Source organism: Dermacentor variabilis, chromosome 6 (assembly GCF_050947875.1).
Source record: "Dermacentor variabilis isolate Ectoservices chromosome 6, ASM5094787v1, whole genome shotgun sequence".
Lineage (NCBI taxonomy): Eukaryota > Metazoa > Arthropoda > Arachnida > Ixodida > Ixodidae > Dermacentor > Dermacentor variabilis.
In genome coordinates, this window is record NC_134573.1 from 133,895,901 (window position 1) to 133,921,283 (window position 25,383).

At 49.0% G+C, this 25,383-nt stretch overlaps 1 protein-coding gene across 1 annotated transcript in view; it reads left to right on the forward strand.

Moving 5' to 3' along the window:
- Window positions 1-25,383, forward strand: part of ss (aryl hydrocarbon receptor spineless) — a 179,008-nt gene that overhangs the window by 103,655 nt on the left and 49,970 nt on the right. The window contains exon 3 of the mRNA XM_075697542.1: window positions 22,527-22,627. Coding sequence (XP_075553657.1) covers window positions 22,527-22,627 — 101 coding nt within the window. The remainder of the gene's footprint in view (window positions 1-22,526; window positions 22,628-25,383) is intronic.

The following is a 25,383-nucleotide window of genomic DNA, read 5'->3' on the forward strand; positions in this document are numbered from 1 at the left end:
ACTTAGGGCAGGTAGTGACCACGGATCCGGATCATGAGACTGAAATAACCAGAAGAATAAGAATGGGCTGGGGTGCGTTTGGCAGGCATTCTCAAATCATGAACAGCAGGTTGCCACTATCCCTCAAAAGGAAAGTGTATAACAGCTGTGTGTTACCAGTGCTCACATATGGGGCAGAAACCTGGAGGCTTACGAAAAGGGTTCAACTTAAATTGAGGACGACGCAACGAGCTATGGAAAGAAGAACGATGGGTGTAACGTTCAGGGATAAGAAAAGAGCAGATTGGGTGAGGGAACAAACGTGCATTAATAATAATATTTGGGGTTTTACGTGCCAAAACCACTTTCTGATTATGAGGCACGCCGTAGTGGAGGACTCCGGAAATTTTGACCACCTGGGGTTCTTTAACGTGCACCTAAATCTAAGCACACGGGTGTTTTCGCATTTCGCACACATAAACGTGAGTAAATAACATCTTAGTTGAAATCAAGAAAGAGAAATGGGGGGGGGGGGGAGGGGGCATGGGCAGGACATGTAATGAGGAGGGAAGATAACCGATGGTCATTAAGGGTTACGGACTTGGATCCCAAGGGAAGGGAAGCGTAGCAGGGGCCGGCAGAAGGTTAGGTGGGCGGATGAGAATAAGAACTTTGCAGGGACGACATGACCACAATTAGTACATGAACGGGGTTGTTGGAGAAGCATGGGAGAGGTCTTTGCCCAGCAGTGGGCGTAACCAGGATGATGATGATGATGATGATGATGATGATGATGATGATGATGATGAAACCAGCAGAGCGTTTCTTCGTTCTGGTCTGCGACGTTACTCCCACCTTTGATGTGGCAGAAGCTTGATGTGGGCGAGTTGGTTTTGCATACTTGATGAAAAGAGCGCTACGAAGATGCGGACTAAAAGGACAACATGTACGACGGACAAGACAAGACTCGATTTTTGTATACGTTTACGTACTAGATTATTGCGTCCACCGTCAAGTCAAATTGTCAAGCTGGCCACACAACTAACGGCAAAGACACTCTTAATTTCATTTCATAAAAGTTCCAATCGGTAAGTGGGACATTTCTGCAAATGCATGTTTCACTTATAGTAACCTATACATGGAACGAGATTAAAAGTGTACACCTGAACGAATTCCCGTCCGGCAAATAAAAACGCCATTAACACAATATGCGGCGTTTTCTTCTTTCTGGAAATAATCCGCTTGAACTCTTCGAAGGATGTTCCAAATTTAAAAGCTTCTTTTTTAAATTTCACCGACTCCGAGAAAGAACAGTCTACCAAGAGTCACTGATCCGGTTAAAAAAATGAAAGAGCACAATTTGGGAAGGACCACTTGGGCTGTCTTACTAAGCCGATAAAAAAAAAACTGACATTTATGCTGATACCTTATTGGCTTCCGCTCTATAGATGAGAGTAAGTACGCAATCAGTATTTTTTCTCCTTCCTTTTCTTTCAGCCAGTATGAAAATTATCACGCCGATAAGCAAGTTGTAGTCCTTCAATTCATCGGGCGCTTTGACGCGACATACACTGCGGCATACGCTGCGAAATACGCTGCGAAGTGCGCTGCGAAACAAGCATTTGTACGCGCCGTATAGCCGTCGCTATATACGTGAGTTATGGATGAACCATTTGTCTGCGTTTTGAGATGCAGCGTGGCGTCCTTGGAGCGTAACTGGACTCCAGAAGGACAGCCCTCATCCAACGCATCGTAGTTAAAGACTCAAAGTGAATGGTCGTATTGACCGTTTCCCCTAGCATTAATGCGCCTCTCAGTGAAGTTGAAAATTACTATTCTTCCGAACTAGACTCGTTACCCATGTCAGTTCGTGCTCGAACAGAACGCAAAAACCGGATTTTCTTTGTATTTGCGCAAGCGTCGTCCTTGTATTTCACTTTAGTCTGTGCTTCCGAATTACACACATAGTGCGATATGTAGTGCCATAATAATCCGAGAAATATAAAATAGAAAAAAACACACACACAGAAAAAAGAATTTGCTCTATTTGGGGCCATTTTGTTCCTCAATGATAATTGTCGTCTGCATTGCGTGTAACTTTTTTCCCCTTTGCGCTACGCTCGGTACTTTCTGGTCATGAACGGAATGCGCCTACCTGCGTACCAGCGTGACATGGCGTTCCTGCCTGGAAAGTAGTTAACTCAGAGTGTTAAATAAAGTGTACGCAAGGTTGATAACCATTGTAGTCGAGGGACAAGATGTAAAAAAAGAAGTACTGTGTATTGAAGTAGGAAGAAGCCAAAATAGGAGCGAAGTCGCAAGTGTTGTGGCCTCAGTGTCTGACAAACTAAACTGTTTGGGAGGAAAGGCGTATAAAAGAAGCGCAGTGTTAGGGTCTGGCAACACTTCACAAATAACACAATGCGGGCAAGCTTTGAACCACTACATTACTTGTCCCAAAACACTCGTGTTAAAAGAAGAGTAACATGAGGAAACAAGAGGACACTGCGCTAAAAGTCGACGACGTCCATCATTGAACGGTGTCGGTTGTCGTCTTCCGACGTGAAGTCACCAGTCAATGCGCAGTCTTTTCTTACTCTAGCACGTGTTAGCCTACGCGGTCATTTGTGCTTTTCGTTGCTTGACTCTATAAACTATGCATGAATGGGCAAAAAGAAGAATCGGTAGACCGGCAAGTCAGCTTATAAGTTATTTAGGGAGAGCTCATCTTATTGTTCTAGTTTGTTCTTTCAATTTCCTTTCCCCAGTGCAATGTAGCCAAACGGGCAGCGCCTGGTAAGCCTTCGTGCCTTTCCCTTATCACCTTTCTCTCTCATTCTATCCTGATCAACCACCTTGCCCTCAACGGTGAATGGGCAGCTGGAACACAGGAAAACAGCTAAAACGTCCATATATTCCTTTGTTCGTGTTCCATATTCGTGCTGCTGTGCCACGTGCACGTGCGTGCCGTTTGTTCATCATGATGTCATCAACCACAGTTTAACGTAGGAATCCCTACCAATATAAAAGCCGCACGCGCGCCTATGTAGCCAGGTTCTTTTGAAGAAACACCAGTGGTGGTGTGTTTATTACCTCAGCTGCAGGCGTCGCCGGGGCGGTGGCGGCGCGATTCGCAGTGTGCGTGTGTGTGTGCGTAGGTACGCAGCGTACGCAGTGTACGCAGTTCTACCGCAGCACCGTCGAGGGCCACCGCTCGACTGTGGCCGAGTGGGCGTCAGCGCGCGAGCGGCAATCGGGAAGCAATCCATCACGTTCCCCGCGGGCCGGCCAACACCGGACCCGGCCGACGGAAGGACGCGCGATGGATCGTCGCCGAAGAGCCTAGAAAGAGAAAGCAGTCTCGAAAAGGAAGGGAACGAAGGAAACAGAAAGGGAACCGCGACAACAGCCGTGCGCGCAAAGAATTATACGCGCCCGGAGAGCGCTTCACCGAAACAGCGACGCGCTTTCGCGCGTTCGCGATGCTGCGCCAGTGGGCGGGGCGAAGCGGCGGCCCTGACTACAAGAGAGCGCTTCGGAGGCGCCATACCGCGTCCTCCTATGCTAATTACACGAGCGCGTATTCGCGCTAGCGCGCACTCCGCGCGTCTCCGCTCGTATATACGGTTCGTTGGCTGTCCAACCGCGCGTTAGCTGTCCCTTCAATATGAGGAGTTATATTTGTGAGCCCGCGCGATCTATAGACTCGGAGCCCGTATCCGAGTAGGCGGCCTCGTTCCTTGATGCGCTGTAAAACGTACGAACCGGTGTTGTTGCATTTCGACCTCGGTCGGAATCACTTTTAGCGCTTTCTCGGGGTGGCGCACTTAAAGAGAAAGTCGTGTTACGATGACCTGCGCCAGCCTCGCAGCCGCGTATTTGTTATAGTGTAACGACTTCTTTTCAATACTAACGCATTGAATGGAAGCGTTTGCGCCCTGCGCTTTCCGGAGTCTGGGTAGCTGTCTAGTATCAGAATCACTCAAATCATTGGGCGTATACAAACTTATGAATCTTGTCATAATGTGTCGTAAGGTTGAAATGCATTATACGTTTACATATATAGTCATCATATATAGAGACGAATTCTGCAACATTTTTTTATGCCACCTTCGGTGACGCCTCTTCTTCTCCGCTAGTCAGTATGTCGTTTCGCTTTATTAAACCGCTTCTCTCCAATTTTTCTCAAATAATTTTTTTCTCTCTCTCCTCTCTCTTCATTCTGGCTTTAGTCATTATCGTGAACATCAATAGGAACTATTTTTGTGCAATGCTGTATGAGCACACAGAGAAGCAGCATGAATTTTCTGCATGAACTTCTCCTGGGGACGTATTCTGAAACGTTCGCCGCCGCGAAAGTTTCGCCCTGGCCACGCCTCCGCCGTTGCGGCGCGCGCTGAATGGCTGCTTTGACAAAACCGGAAATTCACTTGCGCCACCTGAATTTCCGGTTTTGTCAAAGCAGCCATTCAGAGCGCGCCGCAACGGCGGAGGCGTGGCCAGGGCGATACTTTCGCGGCGGCGAACGTTTCAGAATACGTCCCCTGGACTGTACTCACTGTTCCAGAGGCGACGCGGACAGCGTTACTCGGAATACGCGTATATTGTACTTCGATGCATGCGCATGAACTCTTGATACAAGCACTTTGATATCTACAACAACTTCGATATTTGCGCATTTTAATGAGAGTACTGGTGGAAGTTACACGAGCGAATTCCCCAGCCCATTACCGTGAGTCATCAGTGTTTCGCTTCGCAGGTAACTGCACGCTCGATGAGCGCAACCCACTTTCTTTTTCTGACGCACAAGAAACACGTAGCGAGAGAGAGTAAAAAAATCTTTATTAATAATATTTGAATGGCAAGCAGTGTGGGAGGAACCCTCAGTGCAGGCTCCCTAAGATGCGAGACGCAATGCATGTAGCGTCACGCATTTATCCGCTCCAGAGTGCAGACCACACGCTCTAAAGCAGTTCACACAGAGAGAGAAGCATAAAATAAAGGGATAAACCAGGGATGTTAACCAAAACAGCGTCTATTGGCTACCCTACCCTGTGGGCTGAGAAAGGAGTAATAGAAAGAGAGAGAGAGCGCGCACGATGATGCGTGAATGAGCGCGAGTACATCACCACGCTGTGAAAGCAGCTTGCACATGCCTTGTGGGCCGAGGATCGGTGCTCTAGTTGCGTCTGCAGATATAGTAGACAATCACCTATAAGTGACGGAATGCCTGAGACATTGATTGTATTTGTACCTCAAATTGAGGACAAAAATTGGAGGACGCTTAAGCTTCGCCTTCCAGAGTGAAACGCGATAGCGTTCCCGTCGACCCGCCAAGGGCTGTAAGACAATGGGCTACGGCGCAGCGACTACGCGTCCCGCATCGGACGCGGTGAGCGTCGAGCAACGCAGCGTTCGGCGCGACAACGAAATGTGCGCCTGAGCAAGCGACGCACGCCTGAGCCTTACAAACAGCTCGTTTCTAAGGCAACACCGCGTTCACTAGAGACGCTTTTGTACCGCTTTGAAGCATCGAACTCGTGGCTCAGTGGTAACGTCTCCGTCTCACACTTCGGAGACCCTGGTTCGATTCCCACCCAGCCCATCTTGGAAGTTGCTTTTTATTTATGAAGTGCCTGCCGTGATTTATCGCTCACGGCCAACGCCGCGGACGCCGACACCGACACCGACGCCGACGACACCGGCTTTTCTGCGACACGAGCTCCTTAACGCTATCGCGTTAATAGCATGATAAGCGGTCGATGCTCTCCTCGCAGCCGCATGACATCATATGTAGCACTGTCAGCCATTCCAATTGGTGCCGAATAAGGTCTCGTTAAAGCCGCTCTTAATTACGAACGATACAGGATATGGAGATACCTCGAGGAGAGAAACGGAAACCGCGCACATAGAGCCAGCGCATTGTCGAAGCGGCCCCGCTTTCTGTGCGCCCGAGCCGACCTTTTCGTTGCAGCAGAGCATATGCCCTCTTACCTGGCTAGCGTACCCGCCACCTGTCTGAATGGCTGCGTCGATACACATCGCCTGCGTCGCTTCCTCTCAGATTTCCCGCGTCCTACGCTCTCCCGCTAGCTCCCCCCTCCTCTCCCGCTTTTTTTTGCCGCCCCCCCCCCACCCCCGGAGGCCATTAGGGCTCATTAGTACCGCCGTCGGCTCATGTCGCCCCCCTCAGAAACCCTCCCGGCTTCAAACGCCGACGGGTTCCCGATTCAACCTCCTCTCCCCCTTGTGCTATTTACTGCAAAGCTTCGGTGACCGGTGACAGCTGTCCGTCACCACCGATGCGTTGCGGGCGCCCACTCCTTCCTCCTCCTCTCTCATTCTCGTACTGCTCAACTGTCCATTTATTTGAGCGTTCCTTCTTTCTTTCTTTCTATTACTCGCTGCCAAGCACCCCGTTCACTTTCTCCAGCGTTGCATTGGGGATGCAGATAGGCGGCGCACATTACGCTTGCTCACCGACCAGCCGTCCGAAATTTGATGTTTTGTTTCCTTCAATCTTTTGCTCTCGCTCGCTGTTCTCTTGTTTTCCTTTCGAGCAGCCGCGCGCTGCTGTCGGGGGGAGGGCGGGGGGGGGGGGGGTGAACCAGCGACGCGTGTACCGATAGGTGAGGCCGATAGCGGCCGCATGCGCACACAGCCTCGCGCCCACGGTGCGCACGACGCGAACGCATGGTAGAGATTCCGCGCCCGATTTGTAGGCCTGTAGCAATTCTTTATGAAGCTTTCGGCGTCCCCGTGTGAAAAGGTGAGGGGGAAAGCCGGAGGCGGATATTGAAAAAGAAAGAAAAAAAAAGCGAGAGAGTGAGAAAGTTCCCGTGCCCGGTTGTGATGTCTAAAAATTGACGTGTTATGATTGAGCATTTGGCAGGGCAGTGGACAAAATTGAATTCGTCGTGTCTACGTTGTCGACTGCCCATTTGCATATTGTATGCTAGATATCGTGCCTTCTTTCGTTTTTTTTTTCTTTCTTCCCTCATTTCCTTCTTCCCTTATTTCCTTCGTTCGTTTGTTTGCTTGCCGTTTTTCTTTATGAGTCCCTCTTCGCCGTTTGCAACTGTAATCTCATAGCGCCACAATATCGACGCCTTGGTGTAAAACATGAGCGGACCCGCGAGTGGTGCTCATCGACTGTTATCTGTTTTGGGAAGCTACATGTGAAAAATATGACCGGCTACAGAAACCCGAAAGAGGAGCTGCACTTCGCAAGCTCTTGCGCGATCGACCCGCATCCGGTTTAACTAAAAGGGCATCTGAAATTGGCGCGCACCTAATTACTCGGTGCCGCTGTTATCGTTACTTCACAAATCAATATGTCGACGCCCGCTTAATCAAGATATCCTCGCTCTTTACTTTTCTTCTTCTTTCAGGATTTCGGTTTGATCAGTGGCAGTTTCTTTCTTCTTTCTTTTTTCAGCTGTTATGCAAAGCAACACTCAACATGTCACATCACAACATCCATGCGGTTAGAGAGGCAGGCTAACAGTAAATAAAGCTCTGTGGGGGAATATACACGTCGAGATGACTCAAGGTGTGATACTTTAAGAGGTGGTGTGGAAGAATTGCAGTCAGAGCAGTCATGAACATGTTTGTGCTTTTTAAAGTTTTTTATATGGTATCAGTTACGCTTGAGCTGTCTATAAAGCTCAGTATCACTAAACAACTTATTTAACTGTACTGTTATTTTGATTTTTCATTTTTTACACACGTGACTGTGTTGTCAAAACTATTAGGCACAGAGTATTCAAATTTTGCGAAAGAGAGGGCAGTGGTATATGCCACACAAATGTAACTAGAACTGTGCAGGTGCATAAAAGAATGAGGTCAAACTAACGCTTTTTACACAGTGCAACAGCCGCTACGACATGCTTTTTTTAGATTCAAGATTCATTTATTTCTCCAAGAAAAAAAAGGGCCGGCACAGAAAGCTGCCTTGGAGCAGCTTTACGGGTGTTGCGTTTCGCCTGCGACACGTGGTTTTGCCGGCGCGACTGCGGCGGGGCGGCAGACATTTTGGCCCGATCGTCGTCGCCGCAACGCTCATCGGCAGGTGTTTCCAGGCGCGACTGCGGCGATGCGACCACAAAGGATCACCCTCGCATTCCAGTCATTGTGCCAGAACCAGGCGATGCGAAAGCAGGGATCATCCTCTCATTACAGTCATTGTGCCCGACCGGCAGCGCTACAACAGGGTGCTACGAGATCGTGCTCGACATGGTGCTACGGCAGCGCTACAACAGGGTGCTACGAGATCGTGCTCGACATGGTGCTACGGCAGCGCTACAACAGGGTGCTACGGCAGCGCTACGACAGTGTGCGTCACCATTAGCCCATTGTACATTCACGTGCTCGTCTTTTGAGGGGTTCCTTCTTGCCCTCAACTGCGAGAGTATAAAAACAGCTGCCCCCGGACGCCAAAAAGAGGGCTCCGATTTCTTCTGTTGAGTGAAGTGCTCTCCCGTCTCTCTACTTCGGTCAAACCTGACCGACAACTCTTTGCGATGTTAAAATAAACAAGTTGTTTCGTTGTTACCAGTCGACTCATGCTTTGCCGGGACCTTCGGATGCTTCCAGTTGTACCCCAGGCCGCCAGGCCAACGCTACCCTTGGGGCTTGCGACCCAGGTACAACCACGGGCGTCAGCGCCGAGTTCCCAACAGATCGTACCAGCGGTGCGATCCAAACATCTGGTTGGCAGCGGTGAGATCGCCTCCGACTTCAAACAACTGTCTGCCAGCGGTGAGATCGCGACAACGGAGGCCAGCAGCGAAGAGATGCAGTTGACTGTATGCTGAACAGCTCAACGACGATCCGGGAGCAGTGCAACGAGCCCTGTGTGACGACTGGTTGCCTGCAGCGGAACGACTGCGCGGAATTCCTGCCTGCGAGGTTTGGTGAGTGCGGGACTTTCTTCTTCTGAGCTTTGCCAGGCTTTTGTTAGTGTCAGAAACAGAGCTGGTAATTGTGGTTGTCGTTGCTGCCGGGTTAGTTCGCGGCAAGACAATAGTAAGCAGTAGAGAAAGCAGCATTCAGAGCAGCCATGGATTTGAAGTCGTTGCGCAAACCGAAATTGTTGGAGCTTGCAAGAGAGTTGGGTCTGGATGTCTCAGACAAACTAAGAAAACCTGAACTGCTAAAGGCTATTCTTGAGTTAGAGGCTGAGGATGACGAGCTGTCGGAATGCCTTGAGACCATTGAAGAGAGGGAGACTGCAAAAAGACAGGAGCGCGAACTTAAAGAGCAAAAAGAAAAAGAAGAGCGCGAACTTAAAGAACAAAAAGAAAAAGAAGAGCGCGAACTTAAAGAACAGAAAGAAAAAGAAGAGCGTGAACGTAAAGAACAGAAAGAGCGAGAGCAACAAGAGCGTGACCGTCAACACGCTTTGGAAATGAAGCGTCTTGAGGTAGAGATGGAACGCGCTCGTAATGGAAGTCAGGCACACGGTGCAGGAGAACGCGTATTGTTCAAAATGACTGACCTGATGCGGCCGTTTAAGCTTGGAGAGGACATTGGTTTGTTCCTGGTTAACTTTGAGCGAACGTGCGAGAAGCAGGGGTTCTCTCGGGAAACGTGGCCACAGCGCTTGCTCACTTTGTTACCCGGCGAGGCGGCCGACGTAGTCGCTCGCTTGGATAGAGAGGAGGCAGAGGATTTCGACACAGTGAAATCGAGTCTTCTAAAAAAGTACCGGCTGTCTGCGGAGGCGTTCCGTCGGAAGTTTCGGGAAAATGAGAAAGGCAAAAGTGAGTCATATACAGAGTTTGCGTATAGGCTTATGTCGAACATGCAGGAGTGGCTCAAAGAAGAGAAAGCGTTTGGGGACCACGATAAAGTTCTGCAGTGCTTCGGGCTAGAACAGTTTTATAGTCGGTTACCGGAGAACGTGCGATACTGGGTCTTGGATAGGCCAGACGTTTGTACGGTGGCTAAAGCCGCTGAGCTAGCCGAGGAGTTTGTGACGCGTCGGGCTCGCGGAGCTAAGGACGGTCAAAAGGGTGAATTTGGCTCGAAGTTTGAGAGGCCGAAGTTCAAGCCCATGAGATTAAAGGGGGACACGCGTAGTGAGGATGCGAGTGAAAGCAGTCCGACCAAACGTAAAGAGACGGCGGCAGCCAAACGCAGAAAGCGGTTAGAGATGAGGCGAGCGCGCTTGTGTTATACGTGCCAGAAGCCGGGTCACTTTTCGGCGCAGTGTCCGGAAACAACACCAAAAGTTGTGTTTTTTTCAATAGGCAGCACTGACGAGAACATGAAGCTTCTCGAGCCTTACATGCGAGACCTCCTCGTGAACGGGAAAGAGTGCCGAGTGCTTCGCGATTCCGCAGCTACGATGGATGTAGTTCACCCGTCTTACGTAGAACCCCATATGTTCACGGGCGAGTGCGCATGGATCAAGCAAGCCGTGGAAGCTCATAGCGTGTGTCTGCCAGTAGCAAAGGTGCTTATTGAAGGACCTTTCGGAGCGCTTGAGACGGAGGCGGCAGTGTCATCTATGCTGCCACCCCAGTACCCGTACCTATTTTCAAACAGGTCCGATCACCTCCTGCGCGAGAAGGGGCTTTTGTTTGGTGAAGCTAGTGTTCAGGCCTTAACCAGATCGAAGGTTCGGGAGCTCGCTGCAAAGGCGGTAGTTGCGGGGCCGACGTTATCAAACAACGAAAAAGGGTCAGAGGCGCAGCAAGCTGATATTCAGAGCACGCCCGAACTGAATAAACTTGAGTCTGTAACGTTAAAGGCGCCAGATACTGGAGAGGAAACGCCCGACGCGGGAAAGTTAGAAGAGCTATCTACTGATTTGCTCATCGCGCCTACGTCAGACGGACTTGATAGGTTGCTAAAAGTCAGCCGGACGGCTTTGATAGCCGAGCAAAAAAAGGATGGCAGCCTGGAAAACGTGCGCTGCAATGTCAAAGAAGGTATCGCCAGGAAAACTGCGCGTTTTGTGGAAAGAGGTGGAGTCCTGTACCGGAAGTATCTAGACCGCAGAGGAGTGGAGTTCGATCAGCTGGTCGTGCCTCAATGCTATCGTCAGGATCTGTTGCGCTTGTCGCATGGGGGTTCGTGGTCCGGACACCTAGGAGTTAAGAAAACTAAGGACCGTCTCTTGCAAGAGTACTATTGGCCAGGGTGTTTTCGGGACGCAGACCATTTCGTGAGGACATGTGACACTTGTCAGCGGGTGGGCAAACCAGGGGACAAATCAAGGGCGCCGTTGAAATTGGTACCTATCATAACGGAGCCTTTTAGACGGCTCGTTATTGATACAGTGGGACCTCTGCCGGTAACAGCCACGGGGTACAGACACATTTTGACTGTGATCTGCCCAGCGACAAAGTTCCCTGAAGCAGTGCCGCTTAAAGAACTCAGCTCAGTTGAGATAGTTAATGCACTACTGTCCATATTTGCGCGAGTTGGTTTTCCTGCAGAAATTCAATCAGATCAGGGCACAGTGTTTACTAGCGCTTTGACGACAACTTTTCTCGAAAGGTGTGGGGTAAAGCTGCTACACAGCTCAGTGTACCACCCACAGTCGAATTCCGTTGAGAAGCTCCACTCCGTCATGAAGCGCGTGTTCAGAGCCTTGTGTTTTGAACATCAAACTGACTGGGAGCTGTGTCTGCCTGGGGTGATGTTTGCTTTAAGGACCGCGCCGCATGCGGCTACGGGGTTTTCGCCAGCTGAACTGGTGTACGGTCGCTCGCTTCGATCTCCGCTTCGCATGCTTCGAGAATCATGGGAAGGTAGGGGCGACGACCCAGTCGTGGTGGAGTACGTGCTTAAGCTCCTCGAACGCTTAAGAAGGGCACAGGAGTTGTCAGGTGAAGCAATGACAAAGGCCCAGCAGAGGGCCAAGGTTTATTATGATCGGACAGCCAGGGCCCGTCGTTTTGAGGTTGGCGATGAGGTCATGATATTGCGCACATCGCTAAACAACAAACTAGACGTGCAGTGGGAGGGCCCAGCACGAATTGTTCAGAAACTGTCGGACGTTAACTACGTGGTAAGTCTGCCAGGAAAGCGGAAAGTACAGCAAGTTTACCACTGTAATCTGCTCAAACCTTATAGACAAAGGGAAGCAGTGGTGTGCATGTTGGTAAACGTTCCTGAAGAGCTTCCGGTCGAGCTTCCGGGACTAGGCTCAGTGACGAACAGGGAAGACACCGGTCAAGTCATCAGTGACCTTATCAGTAAAGCACCGCTGTCGCCCGAGCAGAAAACCGAACTACACCAGCTATTACAAGAGTTTCAAGGTCTGTTCTCTGAGAGGCCTGGTAGGACTTCTGTACTTACTCATGATATAGAACTTACCTCCCCAGAGCCAGTACGATCCAAGGCGTATCGGGTGTCACCCCGCCAGAGCGATATTATGGAGGCTGAGGTAAAGAAAATGCTACAGCTCGGTGTTATTGAGGCAGGTGAGAGTGATTATACCTCCCCTTTGATTTTAGTTGAGGTACCGGGCAAGGAACCTCGTCCTTGCGTCGACTACCGCAGGCTTAATTCCATCACTAAGGATCAAATTTATCCGATCCCTAACATCGAGGAGCGCCTTGAGAAAGTTAGTAGCGCTCAGTTTATTTCCACCCTAGATCTTGTCAGGGGTTATTGGCAGGTTCCACTTACAGAAGAGGCTAGTAGGTATGCGGCATTCATTTCACCAATGGGAACATTCCGTCCTAAAGTGTTGAGTTTTGGTTTGAAGAACGCGCCATACTGTTTTTCAAGTCTCATGGATAAAGTGTTGCGGGGACAGCAAGAATTCGCTTTACCGTATCTAGACGACGTAGCGATATTCTCCGCATCCTGGTCTGAGCATATGGCACACTTGCGGGCAGTGCTAACCCGCCTGCGCGAAGCGGGCTTGACAGTCAAGGCTCCTAAGTGCCAGTTAGCACAGGCCGAGGTTGTCTACCTCGGTCACGTGATTGGTCAGGGTCGTCGCCGCCCCTCTGAAATAAAAGTGGCCGCTGTGCGAGACTTTCCGCAACCGCGCACCAAGACCGATATTCGGTCGTTCTTGGGTGTCGCCGGCTACTATCAGAGGTACATCCCTAGGTACTCTGATATCGCGGCTCCCCTGACGGATGCTCTAAGAAAGACAGAGCCTCAAACAGTCGTCTGGGACGAGACAAAGGAAAGAGCTTTTAGCGCCCTAAAGAGTGCCCTAACAAGCCAGCCTGTGCTACGATCGCCAGACTATACAAAAGGGTTCGTTGTTCAGTGCGATGCTAGTGAGCGAGGCATGGGCGTTGTACTGTGCCAACGGGAAAATGGAGAAGTAGAACACCCCGTCCTGTATGCTAGTCGTAAGCTGACCAGTCGTGAGCAGGCGTATAGCGCCACCGAGAAAGAGTGTGCATGTCTCGTGTGGGCCGTTCAGAAATTGTCATGCTATCTAGCCGGCTCGAGGTTTATCATTGAGACGGATCACTGCCCTCTCCAATGGCTGCAGACCATCTCTCCCAAAAATGGCCGCCTCCTGCGCTGGAGCCTCGCTTTACAACAATATTCCTTTGAGGTGCGTTACAAAAAGGGGAGTCTCAACGGTAACGCCGATGGCTTAAGTCGAAGCCCCTAACGTAGGAATCAGCCTCAAAATTGTTTGTTACTGATGTTTTTCTTCCTGAGGCAGGATTTTTTTTAACATATTGCTTTTGTTTAGTGTTTCAAAGTGATGATATGCTTTCTAGTGCAATTTTTCAATTTGTGGACGCGTTCTGAGTGATGCTAGACTACTGTAAGGAACTAGGCAGTGGTATAAAAAGGGGAAAGAGCCTGGCAGGGCTTAGTGAGGGTTGTGCCGTGCTTGCTGACTGAGCGGTTGAGTTTCAGCGTAGTTCTAACGCTTGCCGGGAACGAGAACAAAAATGTGAACTCTCCCGAAGTCACTTTGCAGTGTCCCGTGCGAACCTGAACTAGAGAACGAGGCCTTCTCTGTGCGCTGCGCTCAAGAAACGTCGAGGGACGCCCGACTTCGGTTATGAGCATCATCGAGCGACATCCCTCCGGACAGCGGATGCAGTCCCCTGTCCATCGGGATCTCCTTCCCCCGGCGGGGCGGTCTGTTGCGTTTCGCCTGCAACACGTGGTTTTGCCGGCGCGACTGCGGCGGGGCGGCAGACATTTTGGCCCGATCGTCGTCGCCGCAACGCTCATCGGCAGGTGTTTCCAGGCGCGACTGCGGCGATGCGACCACAAAGGATCACCCTCGCATTCCAGTCATTGTGCCAGAACCAGGCGATGCGAAAGCAGGGATCATCCTCTCATTACAGTCATTGTGCCCGACCGGCAGCGCTACAACAGGGTGCTACGAGATCGTGCTCGACATGGTGCTACGGCAGCGCTACAACAGGGTGCTACGAGATCGTGCTCGACATGGTGCTACGGCAGCGCTACAACAGGGTGCTACGAGATCGTGCTCGACATGGTGCTACGGCAGCGCTACGACAGTGTGCGTCACCATTAGCCCATTGTACATTCACGTGCTCGTCTTTTGAGGGGTTTCTTCTTGCCCTCAACTGCGAGAGTATAAAAACAGCTGCCCCCGGACGCCAAAAAGAGGGCTCCGATTTCTTCTGTTGAGTGAAGTGCTCTCCCGTCTCTCTACTTCGGTCAAACCTGACCGACAACTCTTTGCGATGTTAAAATAAACAAGTTGTTTTGTTGTTACCAGTCGACTCATGCTTTGCCGGGACCTTCGGATGCTTCCAGTTGTACCCCAGGCCGCCAGGCCAACGCTACCCTTGGGGCTTGCGACCCAGGTACAACCACGGGCGTCAGCGCCGAGATCCCAACAGATCGTACCAGCGGTGCGATCCAAACACGGGGTCCGGGGCCCATTTACAATATGGCAGCAGTGAAGGGAAAAAAATACAATTTCACATACATCAAGAATCAAGGAACCATACACAATGCAGAATTACAATTAAACTTAATCTAAGACAAAAGTAAAACTCAAATATACAATGCACTGAGAAGCAAAAAAAAAAAGCATCAAACAACGGTATAGCAGAAACAGAAGGTTTAAAACATAATTACAATTCAACACTACAATATAGTAAATTAAGCTCAAACACAATACATAGCAGCATTTTTTTGCTTTTTATACCATGGCAAAAAATATAAAATGAATACCCTAATTTGGGTTTGAGCCGACCACATGCTAAAAAAATTGCTGAACAATTGTTTTTTGTTTTTTTTTTTTAGGTTCACATTTTCTGTGTACCATTTGTTTGTGTTAAGGGTGTTCGGAACCAGGAAATGCAACATTTGGGAGCCATACGTTGTGCGAAGTCGGGGTTGATGCCACTTCTCTTTGCGTCTGCCGCTTGTATGAGTGTGCGTTTGTGTCACTGATGAGAGTTGGATTATGAACTTAGCTCGAGGTAAGCTCAAGTTATTCAAGGCGTGAAGTATGGTAAATGACACTAGATGATGGATGGGAGATATTCTATGTTTAATAAACAATGGTCTGGTATGAGCTAGGTAATCTGAGCCAGAAACTATGCGGATAGCTTTTTTTTTTTTTTTTTGCAGAAGTAGTAGTTGGTTTAGATGCACGCGAGCCGCAATTCCCCATACAAGATGTCAGTAGCCTATTTGAGAATGAAATAATGAATGATATAATAATTTTTTTTTTACTTTCACGTGAAACAAGTCGCGACCTCGTCAAAGAGCTCCTACAGATTTTGACAAGTTTGAAGAACGATAACGGAAGTGATCAGCCCCTTTAAGATGTTCATCAAATATGACGCCGAGAAATTTATATTACGATTTCGATAGCGTAGTCGCCAATAAGCAGTGGGATTGATATCGTAACTTTCCGATTTATCGAACGAAAAATAACAGCCTTTATTTTATTATAATTAATATTTAAGCTGTTTACATGTGACCAGTTATGGCGGCTTTCTAATATTACGTTCGCTTCAAGCAGGAGCTCATTCGATGAGTTTCCAGATAAAAATAGACTAGCGTCGTCGGCGTATATTATAAATTTAGTTTTCTTGGAGATATGGATGAGATCGTTTTATATACACGTTAAAAAAATATACACGCGCGAGTAATAACCCTAGTTCCACTTTTGTACGTGGTGGAAGACGCCGAAGTGTCTTCTTGGCAGAACACTTGTTTCTGTGCTCTGTGAATTTTTGGTAAAATCTTCGGCTTTCGAGGTGCCTCGCCTCCCCGTCTTGCAGCCATGGACGCGGAGCATGCTAGAGGCCCGCCTGGCCAGACGTCATCACTGCCGTCAACCGCAAGGAAGCGAGTTGGCTCCCCCAGTGACACCGAAGACACCGAGCTGTACTCCATGTCGGACGACTCATCCGACGACGGCTTCATACCCGTCCGGAGTAAGAGGGCGAGAAGAAAAATCGTCAACACAGCGCCGTCAACTCCTGCGAGCACAACGACTATGAAGTCAAGGCCTGCGCGCTGGCCACACGTCATCATTTATATGCCGGAAGAGCCATCAAGCAACCTACGATTGCTGAACAGGCAAGCCCTATCCATTTTTCTGGAACGTGCGGTGCCGGATCAAATTAAAGATATAAGAATAAATCCACGCAAGAATATACTCGCCATAGACGTGTACAACGCGAGCGCGCTTGGAAAACTTCAAGCGATCACGGAGCTAGGCGGAATCAAAATGCGCCCCTTTATCCCGATCGACGACACATCCATAGCCGGTGTGATTTACGACATCGACATAGCCATTCCTAATGATGACTTACCTAGCCTCATCAAGCCGGCATACGAAGGCACGATCATTACGCAAGTGCGCCGCCTTGGGAATACGCGCTGCGTAAAAGTAATATTCAAGGGGGATTGTATCCCATCCCACGTTAAAGTCGGACATTTTCGACATCCGGTCCGACCATTCATCCAGAAGCCGCTTCAATGCCATCAGTGTTTCAGGCTAGGACACGTCAAGGGCGTGTGTCCCAACTCGCTACTGTGTCCCCGTTGCGCTGAACCTCATGCAGAACAGACCTGCGGTGCCACGGTCCTGAAGTGTGCTAACTGTAGCGGCCCTCACGCGGCCTCGTCGAAAGACTGTCCCCGCATCAAGAGGGAACGCGCGGTTCTCAAGCAAATGGCCAGAGACAATTCGGCCCACAGGGAGGCAGCCAAAGTAGTCCGGCGTCGGCGTCGACGTCGGCACCATCGTACGTCTTCGAAGAAGACGCATGCGCGAAGTGACAGTACCCACTCCTCTGCGGTGCCAGTTAGCCGCGCCGCGAAAGGGCCCACCACTTCCACGAAGGAAACAGAAAAGACTCTATCTTTAGAGGAATGGCCTACGCTACCGAGCCGCTCCCTTGCGACAGAACCTCAGAAGGTCGGGGCCCCACCTGATCCTTCTCCGGCCATGGATGATTCACCTAAAACAGACCGTCAAGTCATCTCGGTGCTACGTTCTCTCATGGAGGCCATTCGAACGCTTTTAGTGGACATGAGGACACCATCTGCTCGAAGCGCACTTAAAGTGTTGGACGCCTTAAGCCCAGTGCTTGCATCCCTCACCTAGACAGATGGCTACTCCTACCCCATCCTTCCGGAAAGAAGTCAAAGCAGCGTCCGTCATCCAGTGGAACGCCAGAGGGCTAAAATCACGAATTTCAGATTTTCGTCAGTTTGTCTACACCAATGGGTTTCCACTCATCGTCATTTGTGAGCCCAACTTGTCGAAACCAATAAGACTGTCAGGATACGAGTTTATCATCTCATCAACAAACGGTGCATGCAGCAAAATCGTCGTTTTTGTTCGTCGTGAACTCACCTATGTTTTGCAACCAATTGCGCCCCACGACGACAATCAATATCTATGCATCACAGTTAAAAAGAACAAACTCTTGTTTACTCTCATAGGCGTGTATATATCGCCTTCCAGCAATTTCGATACCAAAAGATTTGCGGATATCTTGAGTGTTTGTCCCGCCCCATGGGTCATCATAGGAGATTTCAATGCACACCATCCAGCATGGGGAAGTACAAGGACAAATGCAAGAGGACGAATATTAGCAAGTATCGCCCACAACTATGGCCTTACTCTCCTGAACGATGGTAGCCCCACCTTTCTTCGAGGCGTGACATACGGCAGCTGCCTCGACCTTGCTTTCGTCTCCAACTCTCTCGCCAGATGTGTGAAGTGGTTTCCAGACATTGAGACACATGGGAGTGACCACATTCCCACCTATCTGAACATCAAAGGCATGTCGTCTACATCAGGCTCACGGAATACCATTCGGACGATTCAATGGGCCAACTTCAAATCTGAGATGGAAGATGCCTGCCGCGAGGGCCTACCCTCTGGGTTAGAGCAAACGATTAAAATGACGATGCAAAACGCCACTCGCATGATGACGATCTCTTCCACGCGAAATGACTTCGACATAGAATTAGAGCGACTTCGAGCGCTTCGTCGCCGGGCGGAACGTCGATATCGACGTACAAAATCAATCCATGACCTTAGGGCAGCCAGGAGGATGCAAAAGAAGATTCAGCGTCGTATGGATAGATTAGCGTCGGAACGGTGGGCAACGTTTTGCCAGACACTCGACCCCCGCAAGCCACTGTCTCACATTTGGAAAACGGTGCAAGGTCTGCGTTGCCTTCCGGAACGGCGTTTTCCATTCAAGGCGCTAGCGCTTTTCCAAGGGCGGCAAGACATCGATGTCGCAGAAGACTTTTGTGCGCGGATCGCAGACCAAGCGGCTCGTCCAGATCCTCCAGCCCGAGCTGACGTCCCCCATTCCCGTGATTGCCGCATGGACCTTCCTTTTACAATGGAGGAGCTCGAAGCGGCACTAGCTCTCTGCAGGCGCTCATCATCTCCGGGTCCAGATGGTATATCATACCGGGCCTTGTGCTATCTCGGAGAGTCCGCTCGGATAGAATTGTTGAGCCTTTACAACTCCTCATGGCAGGAGGGAAATGTTCCTGACGAATGGAAAGTAAGCCGCCTGGTGCCACTCTTAAAGCAGGGCAAATCCCCATTAGAACTCACCTCTTACCGCCCAATAGCACTGGCCAGCTGTGTCGGAAAGATAATGGAACGGATGATCCTTGGCCGCCTGGAATGGTACCTTGAATTTTACAAGATTTATCCGCTTTCCATGGCTGGTTTCCGACGTGACCGCTCTTCCATCGACAGTGTAGTTGATCTCGTTTCATATGTCCAGCACGAAAGGTCCCGTAAGCGTTTATCTGCAGCTTTATTCTTAGATGTGAAAGGGGCATACGATAACGTATTACACGAGGCCATTCTCGACGCTCTTGCGACGGTTGGCCTAGGTGGTCGAGTTTTTTTGTGGATTGCAAGTTACCTGTCTGCAAGATCATTCTATGTGTTAACTGACGATGGCCCAACTACGCGACGCTATACCAGCAGGGGCGTTCCTCAAGGCGGTGCTCTCAGCCCGACGCTATTCAACCTCGCTCTTGTTGGACTTGCTGAATGCTTGCCAACTACCATCAAGATTTCAACATACGCTGACGACATCTGTGTCTGGACTTCGGCAGTCACACGTCCTCAGATACGTGCGCGACTTCAAAGAGCGGCCACTTTGACAGCGAACTACTTGTGTAAACAGGGTCTCAGCATTTCACCTGAAAAATGCGCACTAGTCGCATTTACTCGGAAACCGATGACGCCTTATATCATCTCAATCAATGGGCGGACCATTTCCTATGTCCGAAACCACAGATTCCTTGGCGTCATTATTGACCGAGACCTCTGTTGGAGCCCACACGTGGCCTACATGAAACGGCGCCTGACAGCTACTTCCCAGTTGTTCAAATACTTGACAGGGAAGACGTGGGGGATGTCAGTAGACGCAATGCTTAAACTCTACAGAGCTCTCTTTCTCGGTTTTTTAAGATACAGTCTACCTGTACTGAACAACACCTGCAAGACAAATATTCGTGTTCTGCAGGCAGTACAAGCTCAAGCACTCAGAGTCTGCCTTGGTTTGCCCAGATGTACGTCAACAGAGGCGACTCTTGCGATTGCTCGGGACCATCCAATGCGAACTCACATTACGGTGGAAGTCCTGAGAACGCACATCAGACATTTTGCACGTGCTCCCTATCACCACCTTGCAGCACTACCTTCAGACAGGCACCAATCATCATTCTCTAAAACTATCAACAAGTACAACGACAAACTTCCCTCGGGCTTCACCGCTGCATCTAAACCATCGATACCCCCTTGGTGTCTTATCAGCCCCACAGTACATCTCAGTGTACCAGGTATCGGAAAAAAGACTGAACTGTCGTCGCCTGTCCTCAAACAACTGTCTCTGCTTCTTCTGCACGAGAGGTACGCGGACAGTGAACACATTTATACTGATGGTTCCACAAACATCCAGTGTTCGTCCGGTGCTGTGGTTGTCCCAGCAAAAGCTATTACCATCAGCTTTAGGACTGACCACCCGACAACATCGACATCTGCTGAACTAGCTGCTCTTCGCGCTGCACTCCGTTTCGTCAGTCGGGAGCCACCTCGACAATGGTCCATCTTCAGCGACTCAAAGGCAGCCCTACAATCTGTACTATCAGCTCTGCGTCGCGGGCCGTTCGAACAGCTCGTATTCGATATTAGATGCCTACTCCATACATTACAGGAGAAAGGACACCACGTGACGTTTCAGTGGCTGCCAAGTCACTGCGGCGTCACTGGAAACGAAGACGCCGATAATGCAGCTCGGGCAGCTCTTGAAGACGCACAAGAAGAGGCCATACCGCTTTCACGATCCGACGCAGCTAGCAGAATTCGAGTGCTTGCACAGGAGATGACGCTCTCTTCATGGTGCACACCAAACAGCCAGACCAACCAGAGCAACCGTCAATACCACCTGCCCTCTTTGATGCATCTCTATATGCCAACTGGACTCCGCCGAAGCGAGGCGACTCTGCTTTATCGCTTATGGTTAGGGGTGGCTTTCACGAAATCTTACTCATTCCGCATTGGAATGGCCGACAACGCTCTCTGCAATGCCTGTCTTTGCGAGGAGACGCTGCAACACATTCTGTGCGACTGTCCTGAATATAATGTTCAGCGACAGTCCCTGGCATCCGTTCTCGCGCACCTTGACACTAGACCATTGTCCCTCGACACGATTTTCACATGCCGCCGACAGAAGACATCGCAGGTGAAGGCGACGAAGGGACTACTTCAGTTTTTGAAAGAGACGGGATTGGACAAGCGGCTCTGACAGTGTTATCACGTGCAATGCCAGATTGATAGACTCTACCGGACGATGTTTGTGTGCTATACTATGTGCTCTCTCTCTCTCTCTCTCTCTCTCTCTCTCTCTCTCTCTCTCTCTCTCTCTCTCTCTCTCTCTCTCTCTCTCTCTCTCTCTCTCTCTCTCTCTCTCCCTTCCCCATCTTTCATCGCACCCATCCCTCTCCCATGTGTAGGGTAGCAAACCGGTTACGCTAAACTGGTTAACCTCCCTGCCTTTCCTTCTCTACTTTTTCCTTCCTTCCTTCCTTGTACGTGGTACTAACTCAAGTTTTCACAAAATTTTGGTTCACGTACACCCAGTATAATTTTAGAGAAAGGTACAAGACTGTCTAAAAGATCGCGTTCCGAGAAAAATGTAAATAAAGTGGTGTCAAATGTAGCAATACTCTCGATATAACAATATTTTTCGTGGTGAACATTACTGTAGCCTTCCTCTCTGTTTATGTGGTCCTTTCTTTGCTGTAAGGCTTCTGCGTTTAGTTTGAAGTCGCTTTTTTTTTACCCGCCGTGAATCCATCGATAAACCGCACATAGAAGCACACGAATGTCCAGGGGTGACACCTAGGCAACTTTAGCACGCTTGAATTGTAGCGATTGCCATGAAGCTTGAGTTTTCGTGACAGACCTTGCGTTCTCCCCATCAGCAACCCCGAGAAAGGCGCAAAATTGGTCTTTTATCGACCCGACGTACTCTCCGATTAGCACAAGCCACCACAAACAAACAAAAGAGGAGCACACGAGAGCTACAATGACCTCCCTAACGGCTGTAATGCAGATGCACTGAATAGAAAAACAAAGTCGCGATACCAAAACCGAGGCTAGTGTCAAACACAAGTTTTTTTTATTTTATAAACGATTAAAGCTTCATTCGAAATCGAGACTCCACGACGAGGCATGCCCACTTTCCGGTCGAGGCAACAACTAAAATGACATAAGTATGTTAGAAGTCACGTATACTGAAATATTATACCCATCATTTAGCACTCCTAGACAATATGAACTTAAGCATATAGTCCATGAATACAAGTGTCAACGCCTTGGGTTCCGTGCACAGCGTTTGAAAACTGCAAACAAGGACGCACACAGGCTTCGCGCAGTCGACAGCTCAGAGGTCTCGTACAGGATTTCATGCTCAGTTGAACGCACCCTGATTTCGCCGATTTTTGTCAGTGCCCCTAGCACCGCGTTACCGCATGCCGAACAAAGTGAATTGAATTGATGTGAATTGAAGTGAATCGTCGTCACAAGCAAATTCTCTTGCGTCACCTCGCAGCGTCCTTACACCGCAACATGGAGAGGCATGACGCGCACCAGCACAAGAGCAGGGAGCTGCTGTACATCGAGTCACTGGTCGAAGGAGATCTCATCCTGCAGGTGCGTATGTATATGTATACATGCGAACTTCTAGTTACAATGTGACGTCCTTGGAAAAACAAATCTTAGGACGCATTCGGAGGTATACAAGCATGTCACGACTTGCGAAATCGTGGCAGCTCAACTGGCACAAAGACGTTAACGGGAAATCGAGAAATGCGCGAGTGTTCGAAGGCAGGCTTTTGCGTAAGGCGTAAATGCCTTTGCGATTCGCTTGCGCGTTGCATTGCGAGGGAGCTGTAAAATATGTACAGAATTTTGCCGACGTAATATGAAGGCACAGTTGCGCCATTCGTCTAATAAGCTTACACGTGGTGCCTTATGGCTTGCGTTAGCTTTATGGTACGGTCAAACCCTATAAATTAAATTTCGTGGTTTCATGTGCAAGAACCACGATCTCATTTTGGGGGGTGCCCTTATGTAGGGCCCCGGATTAACCTTGACCACCTCGGGTTCTTTAACGTGCACCCTATGCACAACACACGAGCGGATTTTTTTTTTCTTTTCATTCCGTGCTCATCGGTATGCGGCCGCTGCGGCCGGGATCGAAACCATGACCTTGAGCACAGCAGCGGAATGCCCTATAGCTAGTGGTACGCCGGTGCGGGTGACGGTAAAATAGTGATACTTGCAGAAGAGACAGACATTGAACTGACTACGAAGGTCAGATCTAATTCCGAATCTTTTTATTTATTTTTAAATAGTAGAGACATGAAAACTGAAGTATCGCCAGGTGCGAGTGGTAATAGAGGGAAAACATCGGTTCTTGGTTGCGTGCTATTGCACTGACAGCAATAATAGAGACTACTGGATGCGGCTGATTGCGGGGAATAGGCGTCGCTTCTTGCGCAATCATGTAATATGCATGTATTCGTAAAGACACATGGTAGAGATGCAAATGTGGCGAACCAGTACAAGCTCGAGCAAGACTTCCACTTCACATACTTATAGTTCTGTGGACAGCTTAAACGGGGTCACAACGCGCAGGTTATCCGCAGTTAGCGCGCAAAATAGGAGGAACCTAGAGGCTAGGTTTCTTTTTTCCTCTCTTTATGTTAGGCTGTCAAAGTTAATTATATGAAGGAAACAGACAACGAATTCAGTGAAATAGAATATATTGTTTATTTGAAACGTAGAGATATAGAGAGAGAAGAAAGGGGAAAGGCAGGGAGGTTAGAAGGTAAAATCATTTTTGCTACTCTACACTGGAAAAGCGGAGGTAAAGAAATAGAAAGTAGAGAGAGAGAAAAAAAATGGAGCACAGACATGTATATACAGACGGTCAGCCGCATACCATCATCGCACAGTAGCACTTGTAGCACTACGCACACCGATTCAGGCTACAGCCGCTTGTGCCGGTCTGTTGACCTCAAAAACTGCAATAGTGTCATCGTCGCCGTCAGCTGCGATGGTAAAGGTAAATGAAATTGGAAGAAAGTCTTGGTGCCATGAGGCAGCATTCGAGGGTTTATTGGCCATTTGCCTGCTCCTAAGGTCACGCACTACGTGACGCCTGTTGTTATAAGAACGTTCTATATTTTCCGCCTGGGTTGTAAGTGGCGCTGCCTAACAGTCTAAAGGCCAACCATAAACACATACACAAATACCCAAGAAAAGCGAACGGGAGGATGACGCAGTGGTTCAAGAAAGCTATAATTATTTATTATACTCATTAAGAAACCATTTCCTCTGGACAACAACAGTGCCTCGCAGTAACAACAACAACAACAACAACAACAACAACAACAACAACAACAACAACAACAACAACAACAACAACAACAACAAACGCCTTCTCACTCCCAGCAAAAATCGCGCGATTACATATTTATGACTGAGATTAGTAACAGCGGCCAACAACGTGCGCCCGCTTTTACCTATGATACGCACTGTATACTTGCAATGTCATAAAGCGCTAGCGTATTCTGGAGTACAAAAGACAAAGTTGTTGACGCTAATTATAATAGATTAGGAGAGTAAAAATAGGTATTTGAAGTAACAAATATAGTCGTCAGTTTACGAACATCTCTGACGGACGCAATTTCTTCAAAGCAGGTCCCAAAGCAGGCATAGCAGGCAGGCAGGTTCGCGCTATAATCTCTCTCGGTGCTAAAAATGACACAGATGCAGCGTAGACAGTGGTTGCAACCCAGTCCGTTAATTTTGCCTTTCCAGCAATTAAATAAAGTCAACAGCGATATAAATACTTATTAGCGCTATCTTGTTTCCTAGCAGAGCATGCTTGCATTGCGTGTACAGATAGCTTTAAGAAAAAGAATTGTTCAGTCACTCAAAAAGAAACACGGGTCTTCGTCTTCACTGTCCTCTTGGCAACAACTGCGCCCAACGTTTGCGCTACAGGTCACGCATAATGTTTAGCAGCGTTTTTGCTATGGCTTAACACACTGCGTGCTGCGTCCACTGTTGTTGCTTGTATACACCGCTGTTTGATAATACCGGTGAGTTGCTAAATGCTTGAGCTGTTGAGCACAACGGAAGTCATGTGACAATTGATTGATTGATTGATTGATTGATTGATTGATTGATTGATTGATTGATTGATTGATTGATTGATTGATTGATTGATTGATTGAACGAGTCATTCATTCATTCATTCATTCATTCATTCTAACGCCCCAACAAACGCCTATGGAAGTGAGGTGCCGGACGAGGGTATACGGGTAATTTTTACTGCCTCTGGTCATTCAACATGCAACACCAACGTTTTTGGATTACCCCCCAATTGTAATGCGCCC